Source organism: Lithobates pipiens, unplaced genomic scaffold (genome assembly GCF_037356315.1).
Source record: "Lithobates pipiens isolate NorthernLeopardFrog02 unplaced genomic scaffold, aLitPip1_a1.2 Scaffold_8, whole genome shotgun sequence".
Classification (NCBI taxonomy): Eukaryota; Metazoa; Chordata; class Amphibia; order Anura; family Ranidae; genus Lithobates; species Lithobates pipiens.
Window position 1 is genome coordinate 410,609,800 of NW_027507903.1, and position 17,134 is coordinate 410,626,933.

Consider the following 17,134-nt stretch of genomic DNA (forward strand, 5'->3'; position numbering starts at 1 on the left):
TTATTATCATCTTTCTCACATTTATATATTTTTTTCACAATTATATTGCATGAGGAGGTCCTTACAGCCTTTAAAGAGTGAATTGCTAGATCGCTCTTTAATCTACAGGTAGCACCACTACCCCTGTCTTTACATTTTTATTGATCTTAGGACTCTCATTTGGGTGCTTAAGGGGGGCTGCAACCTTTTTCTTTTTTATTTTACTATTTTCTGCTAAAAGAATTGAGCTCTGTCATTTCAAGGCCATTGATTCTAATATTTAGGGACTGGTTAATCACTGCAATGGTACCACAGGATTGGCGTAGAGCCAATGCAGTGCCTATATTTAAAAAGGGATCAAAGTCTTTACCAAGTAACTATAGACCTGTTAGTTTAACTTCTATAGTTGGGAAGATACTGGAGAGTTTAATAAAAGACCACATAGACGAGTTCTTGCTGGAAAAAATATATATTTTAAGCAACAGACAGCATGGATTAATGAAAAAGACAAAAGTTGTCAAACGAACAGGATTTCTTTTTATAAGGAGGTAAGTAAAACCTTGGACAGAGGGGGTGGCTGTTGACATGGTATACTTGGATTTTGCAAAAGAATTTGGCACAGTTTCCAACACATGTAATTGGATAGGAAACTGGCTAAAGGTAGTGGTTAAGGACTCTTATGCCGCATACACACGATCGGACTATCCGGCGGACTTAGTCTGGCAGACAAACCGCCAGAAAGTCCGCCGGACTTTCCGAACTAACGGACCTGCCCACACACGAACAGACTTTTCCTGGGGAGTCCGCCGTACTTTTGAAATAAACGGACTTGCCCACACACGGAGGAAAGTCCGTTCATTTTGAACGCGTCTCCAGGTAGCCAAGACTAGCGAAGGAAGTCAATGTCACCGCCTTTGGCGGCAAGATTGACACGTCGCTGGCCCCGTCACATGGTATGGACTTACGCCGAAAAAACGGATCCAAATCAGACCCTTATCCGAGCACGCTACACGGCCGGTCAGGAAAGGGGGTAGGGACGAGCGAGCGTGCCCCCCTTCCTGAGCCACACCAGGCCGCATGCCCTCAACATGGGGGGGGGTGCTTTGGGGAAGGGGGGACCACGTGGCCCCCCCACCCCAAAGCACCTTGTCCCCATGTTGATGAGGACAAGGGCCTCTTCCCAACAACCCAGCAGGAGAGATCATCGGGGGGGGGGGGATGGTGAATCGAGATCGCAATTTTTTTAACGATTAATCATGCAGCTCTACCATATAGTGAACTTTGTGTTGAGTTATTCACTTTAAGGTCATCAGAAATCAAGGGGGAACCCTTTACGTCTAGGAGGAAAAAAAAGATTTCATCTGCAAACACTGAAAGTTTTTTCACAGTAAGAGCTGTGAAAATGTGGAATAGACTACCTCCAGAGGTGGTTCTGGCAAGCTCAGTAGATTGCTTTAAAAAAGGCCTAGATTCTTTCCTAAAATGTACACAATATAACTTGGTACTAACGTTTATAGGTAAAGTTGATCCAGGGAAAATCCAATTGCCTCTTGGGGGATCAGGAAGGAATTTTCTCCCCTGCTGTAGCAAATTGGAGCATGCTTTGCTGGGGTTTTTCACCTTTCGCTGGATCAACTGTGGGTGAAGGATTGTGTATATGGGGTTGTATTTTTTTTTTTTATGGTTGAACTAAATGGACTTAGTCTAGGGCAGTGTTTCTCAACTCCAGTCCTCAGGGCACTCCAACAGGTCATGTTTTCAGGCTTTCCATTATTTTGCACAGGTGGTTTGATCAGTTTCAGTGCCTTAGTAATTACCACAGCGGTTTCATCCGAGGGAAATCCTGAAAACATGACCTGTTGGGGCGCCTTGAGGACTGGAGTTGAGAAACACTGGTCTAGGGCATCCACACAGAGCAAGGCAGAAGGTAGTTGCTATAATTGCTCAGTTAAAGTGCAAGTAAACTCCCCTATCGTTTTAAGCCAAGGAAGCTGTCATTTTGGCTTTTGTTTGATCTTCAACTGCCATGATGCTGAACATGTGATCAGTTAAGACACCAGTCATTGGATGGGTTTGACAGTTTGATGAGAGCACAACCAATGTGACAGTTACATTCCTGACACATGCCAGGAATGTAACTTTTTTCAGATTGTTAAACCAATTTCACTTTAAGGCATGGTCCTGGAATACAGGTTTGTGTTCACTGTTCTAATCCAGTTAGCTGCGTCTGACATTCTGAAATTGCAGTGAAAACCAGCTGCAAAGCTGAGCCTTCAAGAGTAAAGAATCTTTAAGTGCACCTCAGATAGTCTATCTGCAGAATCTTTGCATGAAGGGACATCTTCAGTGGGTACAGCTAGAGGTATGTTTGTTTAAGACTGAGACAGCAAGATCAGCTACTGGAAAAGAACACTTTTTATTTAACTCTTTCACTGGATTGAGTTCAGCAAAGATTTTTGGAGGACTGAAATTCTCTTCTGGAGGGATCCAATCATCATAAATTGCCCATTCTATTTGATCATGAACGAAGAATACCTATGCATAATTAGCAGGTCTCTTAGTATTGTAAATCTGCTTTGTGTACAGAGAGAATCAAGCGCAACAATGTCAAGGTTTCTGTGCACAGCAGAATTGAGCATTATCCACCTTAGCAAGCATGTTACATGAAGCAGCAGCTTAATGAGTAAAGGAGTGGGGGGAGAAATCCCCTGCAACTTCCTCCAACATTGTCCCTTGTCTTCTTGGTTCCCTTTTATAGTCACTTCCTCTAGGATGGGCATATTGAGGTCAATTCAAATAAAGACAGAGGAGCTGGAGTTGGTATTATGGCGCTCTGGACAGCTGTATTGAAGCTGCTGGTTTTCCAAGGAATTTTGACATAGATGCAGGAAAATCTGCATTTGTCAGACAGGTCGTTTGCTGGGTGCCTGAAATGGAACTAGCATTAGATGCAGAGACCAGTGGCAATATTGAGTCCTGCTCTGGTGCAAGGGAAGCCTCAGCATTCTGAGATTGAGTGCTTTGCAGGCCTTTGGCAGAGCGAATGTTTGCCTGAGATTTTGCTGTGGCTCCTTTTTGTTGCTATAGTTAAGGGAGAGGACATTCTGTGAGGGATACTCATGGCATAGGGTGCAGAATATAGGGCAAGCATGTCCAGAAGAAGTATTCAGCAACCCAGGTATAGACTGTTTTGTAGCGAAGTGCTTGTCGTGAAAAGGTGGCGAGAAGCAATTTAGTAACTTATAAGGGCTCTAGGCAAAAAGTGGTCGTAAGGTATGTGACCAGTGGTATGAGGTTATACCTGGTACTCCTCCTTACACTAAGCTCTGAGTGGTTGAATTTTAATAAAGTGGATACATACAAGCATATCCTGTTTTTACAGTAAGGGTTAGAGGTATAGGGTGACTATGTATGGTCCAGTGTTGTGGACAGATAAGGCATCGCCCATTCTGGTGAGCATACCCCCTAAAGGGGTCCTCGGAATCTGGGTTCCATAGGGATGGCCCTGGACCTGTATAGACCCCTTCGGCTGTCTACAGATGTTGCACTAAGTGCCAAAGTCAGCACTCGTGCAGGATCCAGTACCTAAAGCAAAATAACATGCCATTCCCATGGCTCCCAGGGCTTTACCACAGTTGCACCAATCCAGATGCACTGGTTCTATTGTGGTTTTGGAAGACTGCAAATGGATTGAAGAGTTGATTAATAAACTAGTTAAGCCAATAATGATTTCTCTGTAAGGGATGAGGGGGTCCATCACCTTAGGACACTAGCAAAAAACGAAACACTGACAGACTGGTGTAACATTATAGGGGAGGCACCCAGAGGGTGTGCCCTCAAAGGTTTGCTGGTGTTCAATCGCCTGGAAGTGTGTCTCTATAACCCATGAATACTAGTCTATGAATACTCAGCCTGTGTCCAGTAAAATATTTTAAAATGTTTAGTTCAGTGCTCCACAAGAATTAAAAGGCAGTTAATTACCTCATAAAAGAAAAAACAAAAAAAACAGTTAAGTGTAAATATGACTATTTATTGAAAACAAAATTTACAACTATACACAGTATAATCAATAGATGTATTGCACATTTCTATGATGTTTTGTAACAAAACAGATTTATTTCCTTACAATAAAAATTGTACAAAACATGCAAAGACGCCCTTCACTATTGCCCCAGGAAGGGGGCCATTGGATCATCTGGCCTTTGGCGTTTCATTCTGTATGCCTCCATCTCTTCCTCTGTGGGTTCCCGTGTCTCATAAATACTGTTGTATGCTCTCTTCCTCTCATCCATCTGCAACATCTCCTGTACCTGCTTTAGACGTGTCTCTTCCGCATTCAAAGCCTGCATTTAAAAATGAAAGTTATAGAAACACTGCAATGTTATACATAGTCATTGGACATTTTCATATAGGTTTGGGAAAAAATGTGTACCATTACTTGTACTCTGGATTCTTACAGTACTCCTTGTACATATCTGCTTTGCCTAAAACCAAGATTCCAATGCTCTATATGTTCCCTGCTCAGACTCCTGGTTCAAGACGAGTAAACAGCAGGACTTTATTGTAAGGGCTTAGGTTAAGTTAGGACAGTTAAATTGTTCCTGCTGCCAGAAGTCCCACATTCAAAATTACCAATGCCAGATTTCCAGCACTATAAAATGTGTTGTCCTCAAAAATGTTTGTTTTCATGATGGCTGCCAATGGCAAGTATTAGCGGGAGCACATTACACCTATAATATCTTCGCTCTATACAGGATACTTAGAGCCTAGAGAAGCAGACACACCTCCAGACTGCATAATATATGGGTTATCTTGGGATAGAAATAATGGGAAGGCCCTCCAGTAACTGACAGAGGAAGGATGATCTGGGCAGGCCAGATGTCAAGCTACAAAGACCCTACAGAAGTTTTGAAGGTGGTGTTGAAAAAGACAGACTAAGGTTTGGGAAATGCTGGCACAATAAATATTGTTTGACTGAGAACTGAAGGGAGCGAGCTGAAATAATACAGACTACTAATTGAAATACGCCTTGTAAAATTCACAGCTAATAAATGCTGTCCACTGTGCTTATCCTATTAGTTTCCTAGTAAAAGGCATAAGTATTTTATCAAAGAAAAAAATAGGCTAGCTGCTTAGTCTGCTGATAAGATAAAGTCTTAAAAATGTTAATTACAGGCAAAAAGGTGACCCATGTACTATACTTTTATTCCCAAAAATAATTCACACACATTCACTACTTAATGGCTATGGGATCTATTTTTCAAGAAACTGTTTCTTTTGGTGTTTTTCTCCCTTCTTGAAAACATCCATGTGAGCTCCTGAACCTCCGATTTCCCCCGTCCCCACACTCTAGTTTGTTGTGGTCATGGGAATTGCTCTAAGCCTGCTACAAAACCCTTAGACCATAGTACATTGCAGGCGTGAGCAAGAGAAGGTGGCTGTACTCCTACATACCACTATGAATGAACACAGCCATCCTCTAACAGTCAGCTTACACCAGGGGAAAAAATGTATTTGGAGATCTGGAGGAGGCCAAGAGCAATAGAAGGGAGTCTCTTTTTAACCACTTGCCGGCTGGCTCATGCACATATACCTTAGCAAAGTGGTTAGTTCCCGCAAAATCGATGTACCCGTATGTTGGCTCCTTCAGGAGTCATAGCAGGCGCCCATTTTTTTTTTTCAGCCAGTACAGGCTAAAAAATATATGGAGAAAAAAAAAAACCACGCCTGTAAAAGAGGCGATATTTAAGAGCTGTGTGCATGAGCCCTAAAAGAGGTATGGACTACAAAGAGATATCATTTTGCCCCTGTAGAAATCAATATTAAGACCTCATCTGGAATATTCAGTTCAGTTTTGGGCACCAGTTCACAAAAAAGGATATTGGGGAACTGGAGAAATTGCAGAGAAGGGCAACCTAACTGATAAGAAGCATGAAGAACGAAGAATCGCCTTTTCTGGAGAGAATAAATTAAGGGGGTTATGAAAAACATGTATACATATATTAGTGGTCCATATAGTGAACTCGGTGGTGTTACCTTCAGGTCATTACAGAAGACAAGAGAGAGCTCTTTGCTTCTGGAAGGAAATAGATTTAACCTCCAACTACGGAAACACTTCTTCACAGCAAGAGCTTTTAAAATGTGGAACAGGCTCCCTCAAGAAGTTGTTCTGGCCAGCTCGGTAGATTGTTTTTAAAAAGACAAGCTGAATGACACAAGGGGTCGTTGATACAGGGAATATCCAATTGCCTCCAGGGGGATCAGGAAGAATTTTTCCCCCCGCTGGAGCAAATTGGATTATGCTTTATTGTTTTTCTTTTTGCTTTCCAATATAACCGTGTATGGGAATGGTGAATATGCTGGAGAAAAGGAACTGGGACCAGGACATCATGATCTAGAAGATCTGAGAGGCATTGATAGAGGATCTACTAATCTATGGGGTGACACAAGAAGGCTGGTGGAGCGATACCAAAGAAGGAACAGGGAGCAGAACTCCAGACCAGATTTTAGCCCCGGGGATACCAGCTAATGCACCTACGTTTTAGGGATGCAATTTGTCCAAGTGTCTCCCCACTCTTGAAAGTGGAGGCTCAAATGCATGCCACAAAATGCTTGTCTAAGAATGTGGCTGACTTTCCTAAACCTTGCAGGAAGGTTGAGAAGAATTTCATAGTCCAGTATCTTAACTAGTACTGTCAGAAGAACCATGCAATAGTAAAACCAAGAAGCTTTCAGAAAACCAGCACAGATGGAATGCAAAAATGACAGCTACCTGCCCACATGTACGCCATTGTCACAGTACAATCACAAGCAATGGACAATTTTTGTCAATTGACAATTTTTAAGAGTGAAACTCTTTCCTTGCTCCTTTTCTCAGTTCTCCAGGAGAGATTTTCCCTTCCCGCATATATGAAGTTTTACTACCTGCAATTACAACATGCCATTAGAGCTCAGGGAGCGGATAAGGTGTGGACCTCATCGCCAACCTCAATTTTGCATTTAATGCCATCAGTTATCCATGCCAAGGATCTTATTTCCTAGTGTTATAGTATGTTATTGAGTACTTATCTGGATGGCTATCCCTCCAAGGCCCATGGGAAATGGGAGGGGGGCCTTGGTCAGCTTTCAGGGGACCAATGGGAGGATGTGTTGCAGGCAGTGGTTACTAGCTCCTTAATTTTCTCACAAAAACTATCCTAGCTTTATATAGTTTTGAGATCCCATTACACGCCTGTCCACCTTCACAGCATGGGAATCCTGGCAGATCCTCTCTGTTACAGGTGCAAACAGGACAAGGGTGACCTGATTCATGTCCTCGGGAGGTGTCCCAAATTGCACCATTATTGGACGAAGGTCCTGGGTACCCTTAACAGGGTGTTCCAAACTCGAGCCTAAATGTGGTCTTTTGGGCAACTTAAGTTATACCATCCCAGAGGAACCCACACGGGTAGCATTTAATTGTGCCCTCTTCCAGGCTCAAAAACCAGTTCTCCTCTGGAAGTCCTCCGATCCCCCCCTCACACCAGTTAAGGCCGGGTGACGCATATGGGAAATACCCTTATATTTGAAAGATATGTTTTTCAACATAGGGGATGCCCTATACAGATGCGGCTATTGCAGCGTCCTGGTTGCCCAACCTGATCCATATATGGTCTTGACTGTAGCTCGTGTATGGTTATTTTGGTCTGACTCAAAGGTTATACCCAGGTTACATTAAACTGAGGGCAAGAATGTGCCCTTTGATGCTATAATTCTATATGTTCCCGTCTTTTCTTTATGCCAATGCTTGGTGTAATCCTGTTGTGAAAAATGTTTTGTTTTTCCTGTAGATTTCTTTTTCTGAATGCTGCCGGAATGTGTCTATATTTAACTTTGTTATCTTTATTTTTTAATAAAGAAAATGTCTTTTTTTTTTTTAAATCAAAGAGTGAAACCCTTTAATATTTGGTGGTACATCAAGTCCTTAGCACTTAAAAATCCAACACCTGGAGTGCCAAAAGGATCAATCAGGTAACGTCCAATGTTCTGTCACTTGGTGATAGAAATAAAACACAAGGTCCTTGAGCATGCCCTTAGCAACACAGCTTTTAAAGCTGTAGTAAACACCTCACTTGTACCTACAGGTAAACTTATAACATAACAAAGCGGCGATTCAGTTCGCATTGTGCGCTATACAAGTATTTCATTCATTCATTCAAAGCTTACTTGTAGGTATAAGGAATATCTCCTAAACATGCATAGTTTAGGAGATAGTCACTACTTCTGCAGCCGGTGATGTCACTGGCGCATGTGCACTGCATTCTGGAGGGACAGCATGCCATCCCTTCAAAGTGCTGTGCATGGCCATGCCTCCCATGCGCTAGAATGAGCCCCCGAAACCCGTAAGGATGGCCGAGTAAAGATGGAAGCCCTGTAAGCACCAATAGCGTGCCACTGAAGGGCTTTAATTTAAGGCAAGAGTTTCATCATAGGCGATGCATGCTAGCCCATTATAAATTGCAGGGGATTTTTTGTTTTGTTTTGTTTGTGACTTTACTACCACTTTAGGTCAATATGGCCAAGTGCAGCTCACCTGCAGTGAAGGTAAACAGCAGCTGATCATTTTGTGCCTGATTACACACTGGGTAAACATTCAACAGAGAAAATGATTATCCTGATTGTGGTTTTAAATCTTCATTGTGCTATTCAAAATAAAACTTTTTTAATTCTGAACCATTTAATTTCATTGTGGCCCCCAGCCAGTTATCAAATAAGTGTCCCTCGCTTTTCAAAAGGTTAAGTACCCCTGGGTTTATAGTGTCCATTTCTCCTGTAAGCAGAGGTATAACCTAAGAATTCCTATGTCTCTCAATGGATGATAAATAACTATGCTATGCATGAAAATGTATAATGCTACCACTAGAGGGCAAGCATATATTTGGTCTTTGCTACAGCTTGTTTATAAAGCGCTTTCTTTTCCCAGTAGACAATTCTTCATAAATATTCTAAGGAACACACACACACACACACACACACACACACAAACAATTGCATTTCAGATTGTAGACTGTATTAGATATAAACTCTGCATCTACCTTCTTTAGCTTTTCCTGCTTCTTTTTCTCATCATTCTCACTGTCGGAATCTCCACTCTTACGGTGCTTTTTCTTCTTTTTCTTTTTCATCTTTTCCTGATGAATCTGTGGACAATGATAGGAGTTACATAGTAAGTGAGGTTGAAAAAAAGACTTAAGTCCAACCTATGTGTGCGATTATACATGTTACTTAGAAGATTTTTTTTTGCCAGGTATAGGAAAATCTGAACAATATCCACGGACATCTGTTCAAATGTTTGTCCCGAAAATCCCAAAATGCTTCAAGAGCAGAGTGGGAATTCTCTTTTCCATTAAACTTAAATTACAGTATCAGATTTTTTCTACATGCCTAGGTAACAGCTGTGAGTGCAAAGCAGCTGAGCTGTATTTTTTTTCTACTGCCTGTGAAATGTGTGCACATGGAATGTATGAAATGCTTAAAAACAAAGATTTGGCAGCCAGTGTCAGCAGCCCTAGCAAAAGTAACTATTTTGGGTCCAGCATTTTAAAGACTATAATTTTGCAGTACATAAAGCTGCAATAAAGGGGAATCCATAGAGTCCCCCTCATGTTCTGGCTTGTTCTTTATGCTTTGTTGGGGAAAAAACAAAACAAAAAATAAAAAAACACCTATCTGGGACATTTCAAGCCTGGATGGGTGTTGCTTACTTCCCAATCAGAGTAATTAAAAGGACAATGTTGGCTTTCACTCAATACAGTGAAAAAGCGTCACAATGGCCTTTGTCATTTTACACTTACCTCCACTAGGGTCTTTGGTTTAGACATCTCCTCTTCTAGTTCTTTCAAATCCTCTTCACAAAGATCAGTATTCTAGGAGAGCCAGCAGATAATACAAGATCAGACATTTCTCCTAAATAACATGCTATCTTTTCCATTTTGAGGGCCCAATGACACTTGTGCACATGTTGACATTCGTTTTTGGTGTCAATGAACCAAAAAACATACTTGCACGGCAACACAAATGTTTGTTAACCAATTCCCACCCGGCCACTACATATGTACGGCCGGGTGGGCGCTCTCTCCTTCTGAGTGGACATTCAGGAACGTCCCTCAGGAGCGTGATCGCTCGCACGCGATCCCGATGCGCTCGTGTCACCCAGACATGGCTACCATCTTTGATCGGCGGTAGGGCTCTGTGATTCACCCTCCTGCTCACATGACAGCCGTCATGTGATGTAAACAAAGAGCCAGTTGCTAGGCGATCAGCTCTCCTTTCCTCACACGGAAGTTGTCGGTGAGGAGAGGAGAGCGGATCTCTGCAGCCAGCTGGTGATCAGCGAGTATGAGCTGTTTTTTACAGCTTTTCACTCACTGATCACCAGTTTAGTGTCACCACACAAGTAAAACACATCTCCCCACATAGTAATGATTCCCAAAACACACGTCTCCCACATATAACAGTAAAATCATATGTCCCAATGACCATTTGCACACATATGTCCGTGATCACCTGCGCACATCTGTACATGATCATTTGCGTACATATGTCCGTGATCACACAAGCCAATTATTATACACTTAAAACTGAGTTTTTTTCTTTACCAAAAACATGTAGCAGAATACATTTTGGCTTAAATTTATGACAAAATTAGATTTTGATTTCTTTTAAAATAGAATAAAGAAAATATAGTTTTTTTCCAAATTGCCGCTTTTTTTCACAAAAAAAGAAAAAACGGAGTCGTGAATAAATACCACCAAAAGAAAGCTCTATTTGTGCGAACAAAATGATAAAAATTTAATTTGGGTACAGTGTAGCACAGGGGTAGGGAACCTCGGCTCTCCAGCCAATTTGAAACTACAAGTCCCATGAGTCAATGCAAGACCCTAACAATCACAGACATGACTCCTAGAGACACTGCAAGACCATAACAATCACAGACATGACTCCTAGAGGCAGAGGCATGAGGGGATTTGTAGTTTTAAAACAGCTGGAGAGCCGAGGTTCCCTACCCTTGGTGTAACATGACAATACAATAATAATAATGATATTTTTTTTTCAGGTTAGAGTTACTTTACAAATGACCCTAAAGTGGAAGGTCACACGTTTCCAGTAGAAAACACATCTGTAAAAACAACCATACAATACAGATACTCACACTGAGATCTTTCCCGTCTTCTCCAGTGCAATAAGACATCTTAACAAATGAGTGACAACATTTGTATCCCCATCTTCCATCTTTCCAATATGAGCCCCAAATACACTAGAAAGAACAAGAACAAAAAGAAAAAGAAAATCAAAACTCCCTTCAAATGTACTAGTTCAAAACAACTGAATAACCCAGACATTTAAGCACTATAATAAATACAGTGGATACAAGTCTACACACCCGTTAAAATGTCAGGTTTCTGTAATGTTAAAAAAAAAAGAAGAGCAAAGATAAATTTCAGAACTTTTTCCACCTTTAATGTGACCTAAAAACTGTATAACTCAGTTGAACAACAAACTTAAATCTTTAATATGGTTGCATAAGTTTGCACACCCTTAAACAAATTCTTTGTTGAAGCACCTTTTGATTTTATTACAGCACTCAGTGTTTTTTGGGTATGAGTCTATCAGCATGGCATATCTTGACTTGGCAATATTTGCCCACTCTTCTTTGCAAAAACACTGCAAATCTGTCACATTGCAAGGCCCTCTTCAGATCACCCCACAGATTTTCATATCAAATTCAGGTGTGGGCCATTGCAAAACTTTAATCTCCTTCTGGTGAAGCCACCCCTTTGTTGATTTGGATGTATGCTTTGGGTTGTTGTCATGCTGAAAGATAAAGTTCCTCTTCATGTTCAGCTTTCTGCCAGAAGCCTGAAGGTTCTGTGCCAATATTGACTGGTATTTTGAACTGTGTATAATTCCCTCTACCTTGACCAAGACCCTGTTCCAGCTCAAGAAAAACAGCCCCAAAGCATGATGCTGCCACCACCATGCTTCACTGTGGGTATGGTGTTCTTTTGGTGATGTGCAGTGTTTTTGCACCAAACATATCTTTTGGAATTATGGGCAAAAAGTTGGTTTTATCAGACAATAACACATTTTCCACATGCTTTTTGGAGACTTCAGGTGTGTTTTTGCAAAATTTAGCTGGACCTGGGTGTTTTTCTCAAGTCTTGCCACTTTACCCCATAGCCCAGACATATGAAGAATAGGGGAGATTTTTGTCACATGTAACACACAGCCAGTACTTGCCAGATATTCCCACAGCTCCTTTAATGTTGCTGTAGGCCTCTTGGCAGCCTCCTTGACCAGTTTTCTTCTTATCTTTTCATCAATTTTGGAGAAACGTCCAGTTCTTTGCAATGTCACTGATGTGCCATATTTTCTCCACTTCATAATGACTGTCTGTCTTCACTGTGTTCAATGGTATAGCTAATGCATTGGAAATTATTTTGTACCCTTCTCCTGATACCTTTTAACAATGAGATCCCTCTGATGCTTTCAAAACTCTCTGCGGACCATGGCCTTTGTTGCAGGATGTGACTAAGAAAATGTCAGGCAAGTCCTACTAGAACAGCTGAACTTGGGGGTAATCAGAGGCACTTTAAAATGATGGCAGGTGTGTACCGACTCCTATTTAACATGCCTTTGAATGCGATTGCTCAATTCTGAACACAGCTACATCCCCAGTTTAAAAAGAGGGCATGCACACTTATGCAACCACATTTTAGTTTTCTATTTTTACTTCACCCAGGGGTGTGTATACTTTTTAAATCCATTGTATGCATGCATCACAGAAAAAACACATTCAATTCACATACAGCATTATTACTGCCACAGGCAGCTCCACTTAGGCAGGTAGTGACAATTCTTTAAAAGGGGTTGCAAAACCCTCAAGGTTTTTCATCCTAATGCAGTCTATGCATTAAGGTGAAAAACCTTCTGTAGTGCAACAGCCCCCCCAAAGCCCTCCCCCCTTTTACTTACCTGAACCCGATCGTTCCAGCAACAGGGACAAGCTATCTCGGGGCCTCATTGGATAAATTGATAGCAGCAGGAGCCATTGGCTCCCGCTACTGTCAATCAAATCTAGTGACATGGGAGCTGGGGCAGAGTCCTGCTGTCTGGGTCAATGGACGCAGAAGCAGGACTCGGAAGCGTGGCCGCACGAGTGCCCCCATGGAATGTGGCCCTCTGTGGAGGCACTCGAGAAGAGGAGGAGCCAGAAGTACCCCTGTGGAAAGCCAGAAGAGGAGAATAGGGGCCACGCTGTGCAAAAAACTCTTGCACAGGAGGCGGCAAATATGACAGGTTTGTCATTTAAAAAACTAACCTTTGCAACCCCTTTAATAAAAAAAATAGGATTTTTTTTTAGAACAGCTTACGTGTAAAATCCTTTTCTTTGAAGTACATCACGGGACACAGTGCCATAGTAATTACTATGTGGGTTATAGGCCACCTTCAGGTGATGGACACTGGCACACCCTAAGACAGGAAGTCCACTCCCTATACAACCCTTCCCACTACTGGGAGTACATCAGTTTTTGTAGCAAAGAAATACATGTATATACCAGAAAGAGAGGAGGGACCCCTGTGTCCCGTGATGTACTTCAAAGAAAATAATTTTACAGGTAAGCTGTTAAAAAAAATAATCCTATTTTCTTAATCATACATCACGGACACAGAGCCATAATAATTACTATGTGGGATGTCCCAGAGCAATTCCAACTGAAGGGAGGGAGACACAACAAAAGTAGGGCACCCACCCCCCTGCATCTCTGGGCCCCTTCACATTACACAGCACCCTGCATCTCTGCCAGTTTCCCCATCTTAAAGCGGAGGTCCACCCTAAAGTGGACCTTCCGCTCATCAGAACCCTCCCGCCCCTCCGACGCCACAATTGGCACCTTTCAGGGGGGAGGGGGGTGCAGGTACCTGTACAGCACAGGTATCTGCACCCACTTCCGGGATAGCTCTCTGCGGAAAGGGGCGTAGATTATGCCCCTTTCCAAAAGTCCCCCGCTGCCTGCTGGGAAACACACAGATCCCAGAGGCAGTGGGTCCATCGGGGGCAGCGGGGGACTTTCGGAAAGGGGCGTAATCTACGCCCCTTTCCGCAGAGAGCTATCCCGGAAGTGGGTGCAGATACCTGTGCTGTACAGGTACCTGCACCCCCCTCCCCCCTGAAAGGTGCTAATTGTGGCGTCGGAGGGGGGGGAGGGTTCTGATGAGCGGAAGGTCCACTTTAGGGTGGACCTCCGCTTTAAGATGGGGAAACTGGCAGAGATGCAGGGTGCTGTGTAATGTGAAGGGGCCCAGAGATGCAGGGGGGTGGGTGCCCTACTTTTGTTGTGTCTCCCTCCCTTCAGTTGGAATTGCTCTGGGACATCCCACATAGTAATTATTATGGCTCTGTGTCCGTGATGTATGATTAAGAAAATAGGATTATTTTTTTTAACAGCTTACCTGTAAAATTATTTTCTTTGAAGTACATCACGGGACACAGAGGTCCCTCCCCTCTTTCTGGTATACACATGTATTTCTTTGCTACAAAAACTGATGTACTCCCAGTAGTGGGAAGGGTTGTATAGGGAGTGGACTTCCTGTCTTAGGGTGTGCCAGTGTCCATCACCTGAAGGTGGCCTATAACCCACATAGTAAATTACTATGGCACTATGTCCCCTGATGTACTTCAAAGAAAAGGATTTTACACGTAAGCTGTTATAAAAAAAAATCTGCTGGGAAACACACAGATCCCAGAGGCAGTGGGTCCATCGGGGGCAGCGGGGGACTTTCGGAAAGGGGTGTAATCTACGCCCCTTTCCGCAGAGAGCTATCCCGGAAGTGGGTGCAGATACCTGTGCTGTACAGGTACCTGCACCCCCCTCCCCCCTGAAAGGTGCCAATTGTGGCGCCGGAGGGGGGGGGGGAGGGTTTCCGATGAGCGGAAGGTCCACTTTAGGGTGGACCTCCGCTTTAAGATGGGAAACTGGCAGAGATGCAGGGTGCTGTGTAATGTGAAGGGGCCCAGAGATGGAGGGGGCTGTGTAATGTGAAGGGGAACCGGGAAATGAAGCCGAAAGGCTCCACTTCCTGATTCCCATACCCAAGATGGCGGCGGCAGCACCCGAGAGACGATCGAGAGATCGGCTTCGGGTGCCGACATCGCGGGCGCGCTGGACAGGTAAGTGTCACTATTTTAAAAGTCAGCAGCCGCAGTATTTGTAGCTGCTGACTTTAAAAAAAAAAAAAAAAACGCGGAGTCCCGGCAGACTCCCGCTTTAACCTCCCAGCTCTGTCCCCCCATCAGAATACAGCCTCCACAGCTCTGCCCCTTGCTATCTTATTTGGGCTCACAGAACTGGAGACACGGTGGCACTGAATAGTGGGCAGGAGCCTTATACTGCTGCCTGCAGCACACTGCACCCCACACTGCACCCAAAGGCCATATCCTCATGACTTTTTACATCCACCTGATAGAATCTGGTAAATGTATGGACTGAAGACCAAGCTGTGGCCTTGCAGATTTGAGCCATGGAGGCTTGGTGATGCACTGCCCGTGAAGCACTAACAGCCCTTGTGGAGTGCACTTTGATTTGAAAATGGTGGAATCTTCCCCTTTAAACCATAAGCTTGAACAATTACTTGTGGAATCCATTTAGAAATAGTAGATTTCAATGCTGCCGGTCCTGTTTTAGGACCTTCGGGCAATACAAACAAAATATACCTTTTTCGAATCTGAGCATTCGCCTTCAATTAGACTTTGACTGCTCTCACCACATTAAGAGAATGTAGTGACTTTTCTTCCGTAGAACCGGGTTCTGGTAGAACAATATCCTGGTTTAAATGAAAACTTGACACTACCTTCAGTAGAGAGTTAGGATGAGGACGCAATACTACCTTATCTTGGGAATAATTAAATATGGCTCTTTTCAAGAAAGAGCAGCCAACTTACAGAAGATATGGCTACCAGAAAACTTGTTTCCTTGTCAAAAGGACCAAGGGAATCTGTCGTATCAGCTCAAAAGGCCATTTCTGTAATGCCGACAGAACTAAATTCAACTCCCAAGGGTTCAGGGGTGCTTTAACTGGAGGGTTAAGCCGAGTTACCCCTTGAATAAAGCTAAAAACCAAAAGAATGCGAAGCAAGTGGTCACTGAAATAAAATCGATAAGGCAGAGACCTGGCCTTTGATAGTACTTAAGGCCAACTTCATTTCTAACCCCATTTGCAGAAAGTCAAGGATTCTACCTATGACATACTTCCTGGGGTGCCAACCCCAAGATTCACACCAGGAGGCATATGCCTTCCAGACTCTATAATATATATGATTCTGGAGGCCGGCTTCCTTGCATTAACAAAAGGTAGATAACACTGAACCTGACAGCCCACGCTTCTTCAGAATGTGGGTCTCACTAGCCAAACCGTTAAATTTAGCATTTGTAAGGTAGGATGGAATACCGGACCTTATGAGAGAAGGTCTGGATGTGGTAGTAGGGTCCATGGGTCCCCTACCACCATCTTTATGATCTCTGCATACCAAGATCTCCTGGGCCACAAGAATCACCAACTTCCCTTCCTGCTTGATCCTGCGAAAAAGTCGTGGAAGCAGCAGAACAGGAGGGAATGCATAATCAGTGAAAACTGATTCCATGGGAATACCAAGGCATCTGTTCCACAAGCTAGCAGATCTTTTGTTCTTGACACAAAGTTGTTGATCTTTCACATATTGTCCAGAAGATTTTGGGGTGAAGAGACCATTCTCCCGGGAATAACTGCTGGTGACTCAAGCAGTCTGCCTGCCAATTCTCTATCGCTGGAATGAAGACTGCTGATAGGCAAGGTACATTGTTTTCTGCCCAAGATAGGATATTATTCACCTCTCTCTGGGCCGCACAACTTCTGGTACACCCTTGGTGATTGATATAGGCCACTGCTGTGGCATTTACGGATTGGATCCTGACAGGATAATTTCCGTAACCTGAACGTCCAGGCCCTCAGGGCCAAGCGCACTGCCCGAAACTCTAGAATATTGATGGGCAAGGTAATTTCTGATCTGGACCACTTCCCTTGGACAGTCGCCTCTTCCAGGACTGCTCCATAACCCGAAAGACTGGCACCTGTTACC

At 43.3% G+C, this 17,134-nt stretch overlaps 1 protein-coding gene across 1 annotated transcript in view; it reads right to left on the minus strand.

Annotated features, from left to right (window-relative positions):
* Window positions 1-3,988: 3,988 nt before the first annotated feature.
* The window catches only part of SLU7 (spliceosome associated SLU7), a 53,784-nt gene continuing 40,638 nt past the window's right edge, over window positions 3,989-17,134 (minus strand). The window contains exons 13-16 of the mRNA XM_077474127.1: window positions 11,171-11,275; window positions 9,813-9,884; window positions 9,054-9,158; window positions 3,989-4,322 (exon numbers count right to left, since the gene is read on the minus strand). Coding sequence (XP_077330253.1) covers window positions 4,143-4,322; window positions 9,054-9,158; window positions 9,813-9,884; window positions 11,171-11,275 — 462 coding nt within the window. The 3' untranslated portion in view covers window positions 3,989-4,142. The remainder of the gene's footprint in view (window positions 4,323-9,053; window positions 9,159-9,812; window positions 9,885-11,170; window positions 11,276-17,134) is intronic.